The sequence below is a fragment of the Chionomys nivalis genome, chromosome 1 (genome assembly GCF_950005125.1).
Source record: "Chionomys nivalis chromosome 1, mChiNiv1.1, whole genome shotgun sequence".
NCBI lineage: Eukaryota > Metazoa > Chordata > Mammalia > Rodentia > Cricetidae > Chionomys > Chionomys nivalis.
In genome coordinates this window covers 103,658,355-103,676,950 of record NC_080086.1, presented here as the reverse complement: position 1 = coordinate 103,676,950, position 18,596 = coordinate 103,658,355, and the positions used below count along the sequence as shown (strand labels likewise).

General features: G+C 49.8%; 1 protein-coding gene across 3 annotated transcripts in view; it reads left to right on the top strand.

The window, feature by feature from the left end:
- Positions 1–18,596, top strand: part of Asap2 (ArfGAP with SH3 domain, ankyrin repeat and PH domain 2) — a 155,309-nt gene that overhangs the window by 123,541 nt on the left and 13,172 nt on the right. For 2 of the 3 annotated variants that reach the window (XM_057789705.1, XM_057789720.1), the window contains exons 16-23: positions 1,382–1,476; positions 5,721–5,910; positions 8,207–8,292; positions 11,195–11,310; positions 12,609–12,676; positions 13,989–14,102; positions 15,678–15,933; positions 18,020–18,154. In XM_057789705.1, coding sequence (XP_057645688.1) covers positions 1,382–1,476; positions 5,721–5,910; positions 8,207–8,292; positions 11,195–11,310; positions 12,609–12,676; positions 13,989–14,102; positions 15,678–15,933; positions 18,020–18,154 — 1,060 coding nt within the window. The remainder of the gene's footprint in view (positions 1–1,381; positions 1,477–5,720; positions 5,911–8,206; positions 8,293–11,194; positions 11,311–12,608; positions 12,677–13,988; positions 14,103–15,677; positions 15,934–18,019; positions 18,155–18,596) is intronic. The other variant, XM_057789713.1, reaches the window with a different exon arrangement.

Below are 18,596 nucleotides of genomic sequence, written 5' to 3'. Positions count from 1 at the left end.
CTACTTCTTGCTGCACAAGAATCCTTTGCAGGGCATTTATCTTGTGGTCTGTGTCGTTGGAAGGTTTGTGCCCCCTTCGCTGTTTGCTCTGAGTGTCTGCATGTCTGCATGCAGGAAACGTCAGTCTGGCTGCCCAGATTTTGCCCTCTTCCCGCTGCTTGAGGCCCCGCATTCAGGTCTAAGCAAGGAGGAGCAGATAATGGGTGTGTCTGACTCACTGATCGGAGACAATGTTAAACTAGCTAGGCTCACCACTTGAAGGGCAAGCTGCCCATATTCTATCACTGCCTTTACTGCTTCAGTCTAATGTGACTTCATGCCAGGGAGTCCCTGCTTTCTAGCTGAGATCCCTTTGGATCTGAACCTAAGGTAGTATCCCCTAAGGACCCTTCTGACAGGACACACCTCCAGAGTGTCCCTGCCTACCCTTTGTCTGCACAGAGTGATTCACTGTGTTGTTGTCAATGAAGAAATTGAATAATCTCTTCTTTCAAACTCTTATGCAAGATGTGCCCTGTCCATGTTGTTTCGTGACATATTTAAAAATCTGACTGGTGGGCCAACCTGCAGTAGTGGCAGGAATCAGACGTGGAAGCTCAGTTTGGTGCTTGGAATGAGGTGGAGACATCCCTGCTCTGAAGGAGTTTCTGGTCGTGCAGTCCTTCATTTGGCAAAAGCCAGGTGCCACATTGTCAAGGTAGCATGACTGTGCCCGGCACAACGGTACTTAGTGAAAATTGCATGAGAAGGTATGGCTTGAATATTGAAAAGTCAGAAGACATAGGGCGATATCCCTTTAATCCCAGCACTCGGGAGGCAGAGGTGGGCGGATCTCTGAGTTCGAGGCCAGCCTGTTCTGCAGAGTGAGTTCCAGGACAGCCAGAGCTGTAGGTCTCGTGTGACATCACAGTGTTTCGGTTTGTTGAAGGTTTTCACTGAAGGTGCCCATTTGGTCACTTTTGCAACCCTCTGAGGTAATTGTCCCCCTGGTTCCATGGATAAAAACTGACTCTCCCATTCAAACCTGGGTTTTGGCTTCCTGGCCTCGTGTATCTCTGGCGCTGTCCCTCCCAGCTGGTGTGAAGAGGCTGGGGCCGAGTGAATGTCTGCGGGAGAGCATGTGGGGATGGAGACTCACCGTGCTCGTGTTCCTGCTTTCCCTGAGTCTGTGGTGACTCGGTTCACTTTCCACAGGATCCTCTTTTGGTCGTCTGTGCGGTCCCCCTTGGGGCTTTGGGTTTTGTGCCTTTTCATTAAAAGCAAACCACTTCACCACTCCGTGTCTCAGTGGCCATTAAATAAATCATCAGATCGCGAGTAACGGGCAGCAGTGGAGGGTATTAATAATTGAGCGTCCTAAAATAGACTTCTGTCTTTGCAGCTTGCCAAGAATATTGGGAATGCAGGCTTTAATGAGATCATGGAGTGTTGCCTGCCGTCTGAGGACTCCGTCAAACCCAACCCGGGCAGCGACATGTAAGTATGAGCAAAGGGTTGCTCTTTGCTGAGCCCTGTGTGCACGGGGACAGGTCTGGGGACACCTCAGCTGTTGCTTCCCGCTGGCTGAAGATCATTTGTTTTCACTTTGATTTTCTTTTTTTTTTTAGTCATTTCTGTGGGTCCAAATAGAAACGTGGTGTGACTGGTCTTGCTAGGTGACCAGGGGACAACAGGCTTTTTAGCACCTGAGCTACTCCCATGTACCTCTGTGCCCCTTGCTGCGGTGCTTTCCCTCTGCCCGCTTGCTTTCCCAGCGTGGTGGATTGTGCCTAGTCATCACAGACAGGCGATATGTGCCATTCTCTCTGTCAATGTCCTTCAAGATGTGCTACCTGTTGTCCCCTCCAGAAAACCTTTGTGTGTTTCACTGTTGAGAAGAACTGTGACCCACAAGCTAGTGCACCTTGTTGTGATTCCAGCTGACCACTGATGGACCATGTACAACAGGGATTGCGTGCTGGTTTTATCAGCGTTTCCTTCAAACACATTGAGCTTGAGGAGGTGGACAGGGCAGTGCCATGCTGCCCCTCAGACCTCATCCCTGTTTCTTAAAATGGCTGGCTTGCCCACAGGAGGGCTTGAGGGTGGTGTGCCTGCCATACCAGAGTATAATGTAAAACGAGGCAGAAAGAAGAGGAGGAGGACTAGGTCTGAGGCCCACAAACAGACGCCGCCTGTGTCTGAGCAGCAGGACATGGGGAAAGTGGGGAGGATAGGGGAGAAGAGGAAGCTTTGCAATCTGTAACACAAACTACGGTTTCACTGGCATGGGCCTGGAGTTGAGTTAGTGGGAGAACAGTGTGTAGGGTCTGTGCACGGCAGAACACTTAGGTCTTTGTAGCTGTTCTATTTGGGAAACTGAGGCCGCAGAAGGGTAGGACCTGTATTTTTCCCTTGTACTCTGATCCGCTGAGTACTGGAAACATTCCAGGGGGTGAGTAGGGGCGAGTAGGGGGGGTCATTCGTTGGCCACCTTGGGTGCCAAGGGTCTCAGACCAGCCGCGAGCTGGTGTTTGATTATAGTCGGTCTGTGTTTGCATCCCGTCGTAAGTGAGCATCTGGGACACAGCCTCTCCCAGAGATTGGACAACATGGTTGTAAAGCATTGTCTTCTGCATATGAGATGCTAATTTTAGATCTGACCTGGAAAGCCAGGATTTCTTGTTCTTTTTCAGGCCACGGGGTGGGGCAAGTTCTTTGCAGTTTTAGTCTAAGCCCCAGTTTCTCCCATAAAAAGGAAGAATATGCTGCCCACCTCAAAGAGGTATTGGGGAAATCAGAAAGATGGTTTGCAGTCAGCCTGGGTGTGAATGGTATTGATAACAGAATCTATGCAAGTGCCCTGACTGACTGTCTATTGAGAAATGAAGGTCCCTTGTGGTTACTCTTCTCTTGGGATCCACGGGTGCCCAGTACCTTCCCGGATAACTGGAGGACTGCATTTAGTGAAGGAAATGCCATGGTCCAGCATGCTGAGTTTAGTGATGACTGGCGCTTGATGTTGGCTTTCTGGTTGTTTGTGACACTGGTCCCCTGGGAGGCTGTAATGCCAGTCAGCTTTAAACAAAGAGCAGAGTAACTTTTCCATACCAGGATTAGAGACTGGAGAGGTGGCTCAGTGGTTAAGAGCGCTTGCTGCTCTTGCAGAAGACCTGGGTTTGGGTTCCAGCACCTACGTGGTGGCTTCAACAAGTCAGAACTCTAGTACTTGAGGCTCTGATGCCCTCTTTCTGGCCTCTGCAGGCACCAGGAAATGTACATGGTGCACACACATGCATGCAGGCAAAAACATTCATACACATAAAAATAAATCAATGAATCAATCTTTTTTAAAAAAAATTATGAAAGCAGAACATCTGTTTGTTCTAGGGGTAAATGAGCCTAAGAATGAATCCCACCTCTCAACATCTGTGCTCAGTCCTCTATGAGGCGCACACGCGCATGTGCACACGCACACACCCTTGACACTTCTCACAGGAAGCTTACACCCTCAGAAATGAGAGTGAATGGCTGTCACAGTGATGAAAACACGCTCCCAGTCATTCTTCCACAAGTGAGATGATCTGCGTGACCAGCTGTGGTGGTCCAGGACCGTAATCTCTGCAATGGCCAGGTTAGGCTAGCCTGGACTATACAGTGAGTTCTAGGCTCACCTGGGCTACATTGTGGGTTCAAGGCTAGCATGGGCAGCACAAGGAGACCCTTAATCTGACTACCCCCACCCGCCCAAATAAAAGATGATTAATTGTATGACTCTTTGTGTGCCTCCGGAAGCCGGCTTGTTCTTAGAGCCTTCCATCACACTTGACAGCATATTCAGGTTTCACATACCGTTCTGAGGAATTGTGTTCCATCCATTTTTGTCTTTGCCACCACAGTATGTTGCTTGTAGTGATTCGGTAAATATTTAATGGCTCAATAAATCAAAGAAATAGCCCCTGCTCTATGCCAGCTTCATTCGGCGAATGTTTTACGCCTAGGTTTGATAGAGTGAGCTGCTTGTAGCTTGATGTAAGTACACACGATCTTCAGCCATATGCTGAAGGGAAACCAAAGGCACCCACTAATGGCCTGTGAACCCCCAGTTGGGAGTGGAGGCAGAAAGCATGTGTGACCGGGCCACCCAGAGACCAGATTGCATCTACTCATAGAGGCAAACTGTTTCTGAATCCCCGAGAAGCCCCACCTCCACTCCCCACTCCCACCCCCAAGAACACCAGATGGATAGGTCTGTGGTGGTCTGTTGCTTCCCACCACACAGCTCAGTCTATGCATTTTTAAAAAGCCGAGAGCACACTAATAACACAATCTATCTCGATGCAACCAGGGGGTCACAGAGATCTGTCCCATGTTTGGGTTGGAACCACCTCCAGGGTACTCAGAGCCCCAGATACATAAATATCTGTTTTAAAGCACAAAAACAGCATTTGATATGGTGGTGTACACTCAAAAACCCAGCGCTCTAGAAGCTGAAGCCGGAGGATCCTGACCTTGAGGCCAACCTGGGTTATATAGTGAGACTCTTTCTTTTTAAAAACAAAACGAAACAACAATGACAACAAAAAGCCTAGAACTTCAGACTGGAGAGATGACTCAGTGGTTAAGAGTACCTACTGCTTGCCAGGTGATGGTGGCGCACACCTTTAACCCCAGCCCTTAGGAGGCAGAGGCAGGCAGCTCTCTGTGAGTTAGAAGCCAGCCTGGTCTGTGGAGTGAGTTCCAGGACAGTCTGGGCTGTAACACAGAGAAACCCAGTCTCAAAATGCCCCCCCAAAAATAATGAAAGAAAGAAAGGAAAAAGAGTGCATACTGTATTGAGTTGAGTTCTCAGCACCCACGTCACGGTTCTAAGTCTGTACCTTTAGTTTGAGGACATCCAAAGCCCTTGTCTTCCGTGTGTCCTCCCCACCTCGTTCCCTGTCCTTCTGGAGATGAGAGGCCATCTGAGCAGTGGCTCTTGGCCTGGTTAACTCACCAGCTGCCCAATGCTGGCTTCTAGGAATGGCGCCCACTACATCTTACAATGCAGGTGTTACAAGGCCCAGGCTTAGAGAAATGCTGTCTGTAGGCAGCAGCAAAATGGCAGAGAGCTGCCTGCTTTTGTTCTCACCTGGAAGGAGGGGATGTCGGGAGTGTTTCAGAATGCCGAGCGGACCCACGCACTCCCGAACCCCAGTGTCTGTCGGCCAGAACCCCTGCCATTTGAGGTGTGGTAACTGAACATTGTCATTTAGTTTACACTTCCTGCCACTGATGAGTGAGTGATTTTTATGGCACGCGTGAAGACTGCAAAGGAGAGGGTGAAGATATGGCTGTCTGGTAAGTAGGAAGAAACAAGGAAAAGGCCCAGAAGAGGGCGCATCAGGGTGACCAGCCCGTGTGAGGAGGTGGCTTGGGACGGCTGAAGGAGGAACATGTGGATGGAGGGATATAAGCAAGATAGGCAAAGACACGGGTTAGGGACCTCAGTGTGCTGAGATGAGAGCTCAGGCTCACAGGAGGGACAGCAGCAGGCAGCTGAGAGGAAGTGAAGAAGCCACACCCTCAGCTTCTGTCTTTACAACTGGGTGAAGCCCAGGACTGCTGCGTGAAACTATACACGCCTGTCCTTAAAGAAGGAGCCCACAGGGCCCCAAGGGGCCGGGTCGCGTTGAGATGATGGGCTAGGGGGATCGGCAGAGGCCTTCAGTGTCTCACCCGTCAGTTATGTCTGGTTTCAGGACCGCGCGGAAGGACTACATCACAGCCAAGTACATCGAGAGGAGATACGCAAGGAAGAAGCACGCGGACACCTCGGCGAAGCTCCACAGCCTTTGCGAGGCCGTCAAGAGCAGAGACATTTTTGGCTTACTCCAAGCTTACGCTGATGGTGTGGACCTGACAGAAAAAATCCCACTGGCCAATGGGCATGTAAGAGGGGCTGCAGAAGGATGAGGAATTAGGGGTGAACAAGGGAGCTGTGTTCAGCCATGCTATCCTCCATTATTGTGCCCACTCCCTGGACAGAATAGGTGGCATGTTTTCTTTATATTGGTAAATAAATGTGCCGGTTGGACATATTTTATCCTACTTGCTTGGGCCATAAGTGTTTTTAATTTGGGGCATTTTTTTAGGTATGGAAATACTTGCTATATAGTGAGATAGTGAGATCTTAGAGGTTGGCACAGCCAGCTTGTGTCTCTCAAATGCTGCACACATGGAGGTGATTTTGTCCAATACTGTCTGCCCCCTCCCCCCATCTTGACATCTGAGCTCAGGTGTGGGATTTTCTGCCTGTCACAGAGTTTGGGGTTGTGTTCTGTTTTGGATTTGACTTGCATTCGGGACACCCAACCCATTTACCTGCAACACTATGATGTGCAAACATGGCATTTTGATGTAGATTTACAATGTGGAATGGCCGCAGTATACATCATCTCCTATACTTACTTTTGCCGTGGACACATTTCAAATCTACTTGGCAATTTTGAATTTATAATTCAAATACATTATTAACTATAGCCGGTACTATGCAACAGGAACCCTCCTCACACACACCCTTTTTTTTAAAAGGGTCTCACTCTGCTAACAATCCTCCTGCCTCAGCGTCCTGGGTACTGAGATTACATTTGTATACCACCACACCTAACTGAGTCCTTTCAAATGGAACCTTTGTATGTTTTATTTATTTATTTATTTTTTAAAAAAGGCTTAATTTGATTTTCTGTGTATTACCTGAGTGTATATATGCACCTCGTGTATGTAGCCGTCCTCAGAGGGCAGCAGAGGGTGTCAGCTCCCTTGGAGCTGGAGTGACAGGTGGTTGTGAGCCTCCTGTATGGGTGCTGGGATCTAAACAGAAGTCCCTATGAGAGCAGCAAGTCATCTTAACTGCTGAGCCGTCTCCTTAGCCCAATCAGTTTATTCTGAAGCCAAATGTATAATGCCAGATGTTGAAGGGAAGCCCATTGGAGGTGGAAGGACTCCATCATCAGAAGCTTAAAAGCCTAAGAGGACCCTCCTTCCCGTAGATGGGTTAGTGTGGGCAGCTGGTCCCAGAGCATCTCTGAGACCATGCTGAGGTGTGCCGTGGCCAGGACCATCTTGTAGCTCCCAGAAGGGATGGATACATCACCCCCTCCAGCAACCAGATGATAGGTACTTTTGGGATTGTGTCTGTGTTACACTGCTGGTACCTAAGGACCTGCCGAGTCTCCTGGTCTTTCTGACAGAATCCCCATGGGCACATGCTCCAGGTCCAAAGAGCCTCCCGGTCTCAGGACTGGGGTCCTCATCCTGTGTGGTCGGCTACTAGGTAGGGCCATCATGTTTGGACCTAGGCTAGATCCCACAAACGGGAACTGGGGTAACATTTCCTCCTAGTGACACAGGCTCTTCCTAACGTTAGCCGCTGTCACTCCCATTCTTTCTGAGGAGAAAACTCAAGCCCTGTGGCTAAGGCAGAATGTGCCCACACTGCCCAGAGGACAAGTAAAGAAAGAGACAGCCACCCTGTTCGTGCCTTTTGTGTTTTGGATTTTTGCCTTTCCTCTAATTGTGGCCCACCCACCCACCTTCTCTCTACTTGTGGTGTTGATGTCGGGATGGGAACACAGCTGAGATGATTTGAACTTGAAATGCCCTGTGTTTCTCAGGCCCTGTGATTAGGAGGGAAGGGACCAACCTCTAAGGTACCCTGTTAGTGTTACTCAGTTACTTTTCCATGTCTGTGATGAGACACCATGACCAAGCTCCTTATAGAAGAACTTTGTATTTGGGGCTTCCGGCTGCAAAGGGTTAGAGTCTGACCGTCATGGTGGGGAGCATGGCGGCAGGCCGGGAGGTAGGTGCTGGGGTAGTAGCTGAGAGCTCACAGCTTGAGACACATCCACAAGGCAGAGGCAGACAGACAGACAGACTGGACTGGAAATGTCACAAATCTTTTTCAACTTCAAAGCTCACCCCCATTGACATACCTTTTCCACCAAAATCACACCTTCTAGGGCTTTCCAAGTTGTTCCACTAACTGGGGACCAAATATTCAAACATGTGATCCTATGAGGGCCATTCTCATCCAATCCATTAGATACACCTCTTGCTGTGGTGGTTGAAACGTGGGCACTCTGCACCATAGATGGCCGTTTCGGGGGGAAAGGCTGTTGCACCTTGAAGGTCCTGGGGTTAAAAGATGCCACTGGAATTGCAAATGTCTTGGTTTGAATTTCAGGAGCCAGATGAGACGGCCCTCCATCTTGCGGTCAGATCCGTGGACCGGACTTCTCTTCACATTGTGGACTTCCTGGTCCAGAACAGGTGGGTGTCGCACTAAGTGGATGTCTTTGTTCTTATTCTTGGGGCTTCCCAGCAAGGGACCAGATGCCGTCTCTACTGCTTGGGCTCTGTTGCCAAGATGCTCATGTCTCAAGTTTAAATATGAATTATGAGGATTCCCTAGAAAAGCCCAAAGTAGAAGTGAAGGCCTTCATGGTACCTATGAGATCCAAGATATAGAGTCTAAGAGAGGCCCAGGGAACCGTGGCTGCTCAGATCCCAGCCGTGTGGGGGCCAGGACCATCAGCTGTGGCTTGAGCTTTTCTCTGGTTTGTCATGTGGGTGGGTCTTCCTCCTATAAGTCCCCACACAGCTTCTCAATAGCAGAGAGCTATGAAAATGTGAAGATGCATTAGCCCCTGGCATAGGCCGGAAATTGTACATCAGAAGGAGAGACTTATGGTACCATCAGCCCTAAGAAACGGTGATGCTTGTGAAGCCCAAGTTCACAGAACTCAGGGTTGAGTCAGTGAGACATGCTCTCCTCTGAGGCCAGCCCAGGGCCTGATGTGGGATGCTGGACGTTTGCTAAATAGCCAGTTTGTATCTCCGCCTCTTCCTGAGTTCTTCTGGGACAGCAGCCTGGTTTAGCCCCTTCTAAGATAGAAGGAAGACAGTGATAAGGATAGGAGGTAGTTTGGGGTGAGCTCAGTGGTAAGCGCTTGCTTCACATGCCTGAACCCCGCGTTCCATGTCCAGCACTGCACAAAGAAAGGAAGTGGGGGTTCTGAGGTGTCCCTACACTTAGGCAGCTATTTTCCTTTTGCTGGGAGCAGTGGGTACCATCCCCAGGGTGCTTCTGTCCCCATTTATCAGCCTATGGATGCAAGGATCCTGTCCTTTCTCAGCAGCGGTGAGATTAGCGGTGCTAATCTCTTTTATCACATATGTGGAACACATGCACCTTTGGTTTTGGATAACCTGACCTCCTTCTATGATAGAAGAACACGTGACAATCTTCAGAAGTGTCCCGCTTCACCTGCTTTCAGGGGCCTAGGGCCAGGCTTGCAAGAGTCCCGGGACACTAAACTGCAGAGTAGCATTCCCTTCCTAGACGGAAACTTCAAGAAACAAAATGAAAGGGGCTGGAGAGATGGCTCAACCGTTAAGAGCACTGGGGGCTCCTCCAGAGGACCCAGCTTCAATCCTCAGCACCCACATGGTGGCTCACAGCCGTCTCTACCGCCCATCCTAGGGAACACAACGCTCTCTTCTGGTTTCCATTGGTACCAGGCATGCACACATGGCTCAGACATACATGCAGACAAAATACCCATTAAAATAAAAAGTTATTTTAATGAAAGAAAAGAAAAGGAACAAAATGAAAAGTTTGCTTCCTCTCTGGTGTGACAGGAGAGACATTGCTTCATGACTGTAATTTTGCTACTGCTATGAATTGAATTGTAAGTATCTGACATGCAGGCTGTCTGATACCCGAACCCTGTGAGAGGGTCGTCTGACCACCAAGGCATTGCAACCCACAGGTTGAGAACCGCTGCTTTAGCCCAAACTCAGCAACAGCACCGCCACCATTCATTCTTGGTCTTCTCTGTCTTTGTTGCATCTGAGCCGGCTCGTTCCCTGACTGCCTTCACAGTGGTACCCACCCACTGTGGGGATGAACTGTTAATTCTGCTAATGCACATCTCCCCATGCGGGGCAGTCCTCTGGCCCGTGACTCTGTTGTTTTTTTTTTTTCTTTTTATTTATTTATTTATTAAAGATTTCTGCCTCCTCCCCACCACCACCTCCCATTTCCCTCTCCCTCTCCCAATCAAGTCCCCCTCCCTCGTCTTCCCTAAGAGCAATCAGGGTTCCCTGCCCTGTGGGAAGTCCAAAGACCATCCACCTCCATCCCATTCTATTAAGAGGAGCATCCAAACTGCCTAGGCTCCCACAAAGCCAGTACGTGCAATAGGATCAAAAACCCATTGCCATTGTTCTTGAGTTCTCAGTAGTCCTCATTGTCCGCTATGTTCAGCGAGTCCGGTTTTATCCCATGCTTTTTCTGACCCAGGCCAGCTGGCCTCGGTGAGTTCCCGATAGAACATCCCCATTGTCTCAGTGTGTGGGCGCACCCCTCGCGGTCCTGAGTTCCTTGCTCGTGTTCTCTCTCCTTCTGCTCCTGATTTGGACCTTGAGATTTCAGTCCGGTGCTCCAATGTGGGTCTTTGTATCTGTCTCCTTTCATCGCCTGATGAAGGTTACTGTTCAGGAGGATGCTTATATGTTTTTCTTTGGGTTCACCTTCTTATTTAGCTTCTCTAGGATCACGAAATCTAGGCTCAATGTCCTTTATTTATGGCTAGAAACCAAATATGAGTGAGTACATCCCATGTTCCTCTTTTTGGGTCTGGCTTACCTCACTCAGGATAGTGTTTTATATTTCCGTCCATTTGCATGCAAAATTCAAGAAGTCATTGTTTTTTACTGCTGAGTAGTACTCTAATATGTATATATTCCATACTTTCTTCATCCATTCTTCCATTGAAGGGCATCTAGGTTGTTTCCAGGTTCTGGCTATTACAAACAATGCTGCTATGAACATAGATGAGCATATACTTTTGTTGTATGATAGGGCATCTCTTGGGTATATTCCCAGGAGTGGTATTGTTGGGTCCAGAGGTAGGTTGATCCCGAATTTCCTGAGGAACCGCCACACTGCTTTCCAAAGTGGTTGCACAAGTTTGCATTCCCACCAGCAATGGATGAGTGTACCCCTTTCTCCACCACCTCTCCAGCAAAGGCTATCATTGGTGCTTTTTATTTTAGCCATTCTGACAGGTGTAAGATGGTATCTCAAAGTTGTCTTGATTTGCATTTCCCTGATCGCTAAGGAAGTTGAGCATGTTGTTTTATCTCTCTCTGTCCGTGTTCCAAACAGCGGGAACCTGGATAAACAGACAGGCAAGGGCAGCACGGCCCTGCACTACTGCTGCCTGACCGACAACGCCGAGTGCCTCAAGCTGCTCCTGCGGGGAAAGGCATCCATCGAGATAGGTGAGCTGCCCGGGGTGCACTGGGGTGCGGGGGGGCTCTGCTGCCCCCCCCCACCTCCTTTCTGCCTCTCTGTACTTCTCCCTACCTATCAGAGTGTCGGAGTGACGTGACAGGCTCCGCCTACTGTCTGTCTTAGCCTGTGACCGCACGGGCAGCCCTCAGGAATGCTGAGGGTAGGCCTCGCAGAAGCCCTGAGCTGGGTGAATCTAGAGTGGCTGTGTAGCAACCCTGGCTCACCTCCCAAAGTCGGACTAAGCCTTTTGACACGGGAGGTGCTGTAACTGCCCTCTCCTTTCATTTGTCATCCTGTAACAGGTCCTAATATCCCTTGCCCCTTGTTCCCCTCGGTTGCCGGTCCTTGACCTGCTGATCCTGCCAAGGCACAGTTTTCCCTCTGCCATATGTGGCTGGTTCCTGATGAAGTATTCGGAGAACTACTGAACCAGACGAAAAGTTGATGAAAAGATGCATTCTGCTCGAAAGCCACACCTACAGAAGCTAATCAAGACAGACGTGGTGGCACATGTACTTGAGAGGCAGAGGCAGGGGGATGACTGTGTGTTTGAAGCCAGCTCAGTCTCTGCAGTGAGTTCCAGCAAGGCAGAGCTATTTATAGATACCCTGTCTGAATTTAAAAAGAAGGGGGAAGAGGAAAACAAAGCCCAAAAGAAGCAAGGGCCAGCTCAGATGTCTGACCTACAGGGCTCACTACCTTCTAGTGTGTGTGTGGGGAGCAACTGTGCATGCTCTTGCCCTCTGGATCGCTTGTAACTGGGGTCATGGCTCTAGTTGGTTGGCTGCCTTAATGGTTCTTAGGTAGCGCCATTCTTTCTTTCAAAACCATAGCTTCTCTACGCTATTGTATCCTGTACGACTAAATGGCAGCCACCCCTGCCCAGGTTAACCTGACCGCATCCGTGACTACCGCTTTCTTTAGTGAGGTGTCCCCACACTGCACGAGATAGTCTTTGTTATCAGCTTCATGGGACTTGGGATCACCATGGAAACCAGTCTCTGGGCGTGTCTCCAAGGGTGCTTCTAGTGGGATGGATGACAGCGTCCCCTGCACTGTGGCCCTGGACCTACTGAACTGAGATGATGCTACAGAACTCAGCCGAGTTCCCAAGCAATAAAACACAAAAGGCTGAGAAACGCTTAATGATAAGTTCAAGATCCAGGCACCTCCACAGCACCACCAGCTGGGGATCGAGCCTTCAACATCCGTGTCTCCAGGGATGTTTTATATGCTACGCTTAAGGCCAAGTTCTGATGTCTCCTTACCCTCCCTTGACTTTCAGCCAATGAGTCAGGAGAGACGCCGTTGGACATCGCCAAGCGGCTCAAGCATGAACACTGTGAGGAACTGGTGAGCATCCGCCATGGGCAGATGGCCTGGGACGTGATGGAGTCGGGGGCGGGGTAGGGGTGGAATCGAGCCTGGCTCCCTGGACACTGACAACAAGGACAAGGCACACACAGCAGTATACATCTGCTGGGGTAAACCCAGTGCTCACTGACCTGGAGGAGCTCTCAAGAACCTTCAGGAACCTTCCTCATCCAGATGGCTACCCCTTATGGTGAAACTTGTGACTCAGTGTGTGCTTATTGGCCATGATGGTAGCCCTGGCTCCTCAGGCAGCAAGACCAAAGGATGTGTGGTACCCATGTATGCCTGGCTCTCGCCAGCGTGTGCAGCTTGAGGAAAGGATGGGTCTTTACACTGTGTGGTACCCATGAATGCCTGGCTCTTGTCAGCGTGTACAGCCGGCTTTCCTACTTGTATCCTTCAACCTAGAGCTTGCAGGTCATTCTGTGCTGTGTTTCTCTTCTCTTGTAGAAGTAGAGTAGCTTCGGACAGTGGAAAGCTCCCCAGTCCTGGGCTTGCAGTGGACTGTGCCTCACTGCAGCTTGGGGAACACACACCCAAGCTGTTTCCTCATTTGTGAAGCTGAGTTAGTTGTACCTCTTTGCAAAGTTATCGTCAGAATTGTTGAATTTTATTAACGCAAATACGCTATGAGTACTCAACCTTCATGCTGCACAAGTCAACGATAAGCAAAGGCACTGGTGTAGACTCCACCCATCAAGTTATTTAACCTATAATCCCCTGTTTTTGGATGAGGAAGCAGGTACAAAAGAGTCAAGTGACTCATCCAAAGTCACACACTGACTCGGGAACAATTAAGCCCCAAACATCAACTATACATTAGAAATCGGCATACCTCCTGTACAGACGGAGTGGAATTAACCAGCCACTTTCTATGAGAGGACTGAAGAAAGGGACATGATTTCCTATAGGGCTTATTTCTCTTATTGTGAGAAGACTAGCTAGGTAGCGAACTCATTCCTTCTGAGGTCCAGTTGATCCCATGTTGTACTAATACCTGTAAGATGGTCATCACCTTTTAGGTCCCCCAATCCCTTGCCTGTGTGGCATACCGCATGGTTTCCAGAGAATCACTGACAGGGAGGTTTGGGTTATCCTGCATATCAGGTCCAGGGACCACCAGGAAGATCAGGGATTTAACGAGCTATCCTGGAGCAGAGTGGAATTTCCCCGTGAGTCCTCCAGGCCCTCCTCCCTGCCTTGTTCATTCTTGGCCTGGACAGCCATACGTGTCTGTCCTTTGTGGTTGAGCATGGGGGCAGCAACACTAACTGTCCCTCCTCGTCCTTAGCTGACTCAGGCCTTATCAGGAAGATTTAATTCCCACGTTCATGTCGAATATGAATGGCGATTGCTGCATGAGGACCTGGACGAAAGCGACGATGATGTGGACGAGAAGCTTCAGGTCTGTGCCTCCCTGCCTCATGAAGTGTTTCCGTGGCCGGATGGTTTCCGTGGCTGAATGTTTTGTGTGCTCATTGATATGGGTGGGTTCCAGGCTTCCCCTTCCTGTTTCTCTCCCGGCCTCCTCTCCAGCCCACACCAATGGAAGAACGGGACAGGCGTTCTATGATTGTAGGTGCCTTGTGGGGGAGAACACCCTGCTTGCTATGGAGCCATTATACAGCATCAGGTCCTGCAGGCAGGTGACACTGTTTATGTGGCTGGTCATGTTTACCCGAGTGACCTTAGAAACCAGCACATGGGAACTACTCAGCTGCCTTATAGTTCACTGCATTCAACTCCTTTTACTGGATGGGGACTTCAGAGTCTCAGGAGAGGCTGGCTCAGCCCAAAGGACACAAGTGTTTTCATACAGCCTTGGAACGAGCATAGGGCTCTAGTCCTAGTCCAGTTCCCTCTCACACACCCTGCCAAGCACACCTTGGGGGTACCTCAGGACGATGCCATCTTCACACGGGTCTGTGGTTGCACAGCCAAGCATAGGCAGCCTCCCTCCAGACCTTGTTACGACCCTTCCTAGCTCACTCCACAGCACACTGCCAGGTGTGCAGTATGTCCTCTAGGAACATGAGAGGAAGGACCTGGTCAAGCACATTTTCATGGTTTAATGTCTCTTCCCCCATACAACTTTAATATTCTTGTAAAATGTAATACATGATCAATAGATACAAATGGAAGAAAGCATTTCTGAGGGCTGTTGAACCATCCGTGATAGAAAAGCCTGTAACATCCGTTCTTGGTGTTTCCTACAGTATGGTTCTATAAATGACAGAACATGGTTGTAGCTCAATAAATAGTTTTTTTTCTTTTTTCTTTTCTTTTTTTGCCTACAGGATATTTTCTTGACTCAATAAATCTTTATTTATAAAAGCACTAAGGTACTTCTGCCAGTCCTGAGGACCTGAATTGGATCCCTGGAGCTCACATGGTGGAAGGAGAGAACTAAGTCCCCCAGTGTCCTCTGGCCCCCACACGTATACCAATACACATACACAAAGAACACACTATTTTTTTTAAGCAAGCAATAACCCAGGAATCAAGACTTAACTGCAGTACCCCCAATTTACTGGGCTCTCAACAGTTCAGAGGAAAGTGAAAAGGACTTGTTGACCTGCGCTGAATTAAGCACAGTATTGGTAGAGAGCAAGCGCTGCTCGGTGGCCAGGGCCGTTCTGTCCCTTAAGATAGTGTGTTTGGGAAGGGATCCTCAAGGGCAGCATGTAGCTAGGCTGAAGTAGCTGGTTGGTAAGATGAAATAGCTTCTGTTTGAAGTCCTTCACAGAAGAAAGACTTGCAATTAGTAAACCATGGCTCCGTAGGTGTGTGTGTCTTGATTATAAGACAGGAGATGGGTGGGATTTAAAATTCTGCAGCTCAAATGAAGCCGCGTATGTCAGGCTGAAATGGTGCCTACCACGCAGCCGTGATGGATGCATCTCACTGTTCACCGAGCTGATATCACGCAGGGAAAGCCGTACCTCCAGCTCATGCTCTCACCCCCGGCATTTCTCTGCAGCCCAGTCCTAACCGGCGAGAGGACCGGCCCGTCAGTTTCTACCAGCTGGGGTCCAGCCAGTTTCAGCCCAATGCTGTGTCTTTGGCCAGAGATACCGCAAACCTCACCAAGGACAAGCAGAGGGGCTTCGGGCCCAGCATCTTGCAGAACGAGACCTACGGAGCCATCCTGAGTGGCAGCCCGCCCTCCTCTCAGTCGTTACCCCCCAGCACCACCAGTGCACCCCCGCTCCCACCACGGAATGTTGGCGGCAAAGGTATAGGATTTTGAGTCCCCTACAAATGCCTATGGGCTTTGACTTTGAGAAGTTTGATGTATGGGTGTTTATTCTGTAGCTATTTTCTCTCTGCTGCCTTAAGGAATTCCCTCGCTCTCAGCTTGCCAAACCTGTAGAGATTGTCCTTGGGTTCTTACTCTGACAGAGGAAGTGTGCAGAGTGATGCAGGGCTGTCCCAGGCCAGCCAGAGGTGACAGCTTGCAGCTGGCCAGCCAGGATGCCCTCCACTGCCCGCCCCGCCGTGCTCTCATCCGTTCCCCCCTTGGTCCCCTCCCGGTGTCCTGATGATTCCCTTTCTTCTTCCTCGGGGCTAGCTTAAGACACATGAGGACTTTGTGTGTCTAGCATACCTTTGAAATGAAGGAGTTAAAGTAGTAACTTGAGGGACAGTGCTCAGCCTAGTTGTAAGAACCTCAAATGTTTGAGCCTTCCTGATGTCTTAAGTGTGAGCAGCTCAGGAACCTACCCCGTCTGAACATAGCAGGTCCACTCAACAGGTGACTTTTTTTTTGCGTGTGTGTTTGTTTGCTTTTTTTTGCAAATACAGAAAAACAAAAGCGTTTGTCTGATAGTGAAGTGCTTCTTGAAGTGGCCAGCAGATGGCCAGCCCAGCTCTGCCAGGCTGCCAGTCTTAGGTGGTAGTCTTCAGGGCCTCCAAGGTCAAGGAGGGGCTTCCCTGGAAAGAATCATAGTTTCCACTTGCTGTCTCTGGGCTGTGGCTGCCATGCATAAAAACATTGCAAATGTTCCCTTGCTGCAGCCGGTGGCGAGGAAGGGATAGGCAGTGTGGGGTGGTACTGGATATTGAGTATCCGGAAGAGCAGGACAGACCACATGTGTCCCTTCCCTGCTTTAACACTCCAGGAGGGTAGTGAGTCACTGAGGAGCAAAAGTATGAAAAGCAGACCCTCTACTCCCTGCTTCCACCGGCACCCCCACGTTTGATTCCTTCTGGACATTATGAACACTCCCTGTCGCCTCCTACAGGCTGTCCATGGCAGTGCAGGTCCTTACAGACATCTTACTGGTTCTTTATCCCAGAGATGTGTGTTAATTCCGAAAGGCCGAGTGTCACAGAGACTGGGTATCTGCATTCCCAGGAGCAGCTTGTGCTGACTCTGTGGCAGGAGAGATTTCTTTCACTCTGTTGTATGGTAGGAGAGGATGGCTCAGCTCCTCGTATTGGTTTCTTGCAGTCCTGGAATCGGAGGGATTGCTTTTTCCACTTTTTTTTTGGCCATTCTATATTTAGCTCTATTTTTTTTTCACATGAAGGAAATTGCGCTATCCCGCATCTTCCCCGCCCTAGGGTCCATACTTGGCATGAAGATGGTATTCTCACACCCCGGGATGGAGAATGGGGTTAATGCTGCACTGTATGCCACAGTGGGGCGCAGAACTTCCTCACCACAGGGCAATGTAAAGGCTGCCTGCCAGTCCTGGGGCTGGCCTGGGAGGGCGTGTCTCCTCTCTGCCACGCCCAGCTCTGCCTTAGCCACCCCTGTGCGTTTGAGTAAGTGGTACACAGTGAGAAAGACCATGACCAGGGAAGTGCTATCACTTTAGGGGTCACCTGAAGCTACCGGATCATACGTGCCGAGTTCCAGGAGGCTGGGGAGAGCCCCGGCCCTCGTGTGTGGAACACACCCTTCCTCTTGCCCACACTGGCTGAGAACAGGGTCTCTCTGGGAGGTAATAGAAGGGCAAAGATGAGCAGAGGTTCCAGAGGCCCTGAGTGCAGCGCTCAGTAGATTTATGGCTTTGTATTTCCTTCTCCGAACCGTGGCATTTTAAAAGCTCACCATCAGATCGAAGAGGCCACCTGCGAGGATGTCCTGGAGCTGCTTACTGTTTTATTATTGTTGTTAGGATTTCTGGGTGCGTCTCCCTTTCCCTACTAGGGAAAAGAGTAAATCTTCAGGGTTCTGTTGCTGTTCTAGAAGGCTCATGTTGACCATTTTACGAGAGAGAGGATCAATAACGAAGTGTTTTGTTTCTGTTTTTGTTCTGTGTGTGTGTGCGCGCGCGTGCCTGTGTGTGCATGTGTGTATGCGTGTGGGTTTAGTTCAGGCAGCCACCTCGGCTAACACCCTGTGGAAGACAAACTCTGTAGGTGTGGACGGTGTCAGCAGGCAGCGATCTTCGTCAGATCTGCCAGCTGTCCACCCACCGCTGCCCCCTCTGCGAGTGACGTCTACCAGTACGTTTTTTTCCTCCTCCTTTGTCCTCTCTTGCCAGTGGGCCTTATGAATCTGGAAAACAGGGGGCACTGTTGGCAGCCACTTGGGGGAGACCACCGTGGGCTGCCCACAGATACATACCAGATGTTGCCCGTGTGGCCCCAACCCTTGCAGTCTCTACCTCAAAACCCCCATCTGCTCCCTCAACCCACTCCCAAGATGGCTCACTCTTTTCTCTGTCTCGCCAGCATTTAACAAAACTCTCTCCCTCTCCACACAACATCCTTCCAGTTCCGTTAGCTGAAAAGTGATTTGGGGGTGGTCATTTCAGTCATGATCTGGCATGAGATTCTTTTCACGCCAGTGTATAGTTGGCAGTTCCCCACGCTGGGAGCCAGGCAGTGGGAACGGGCCTTTCTCCTGCTGCAGAGACAAACGTTTTTTCCACTGGGTGAGTGACAC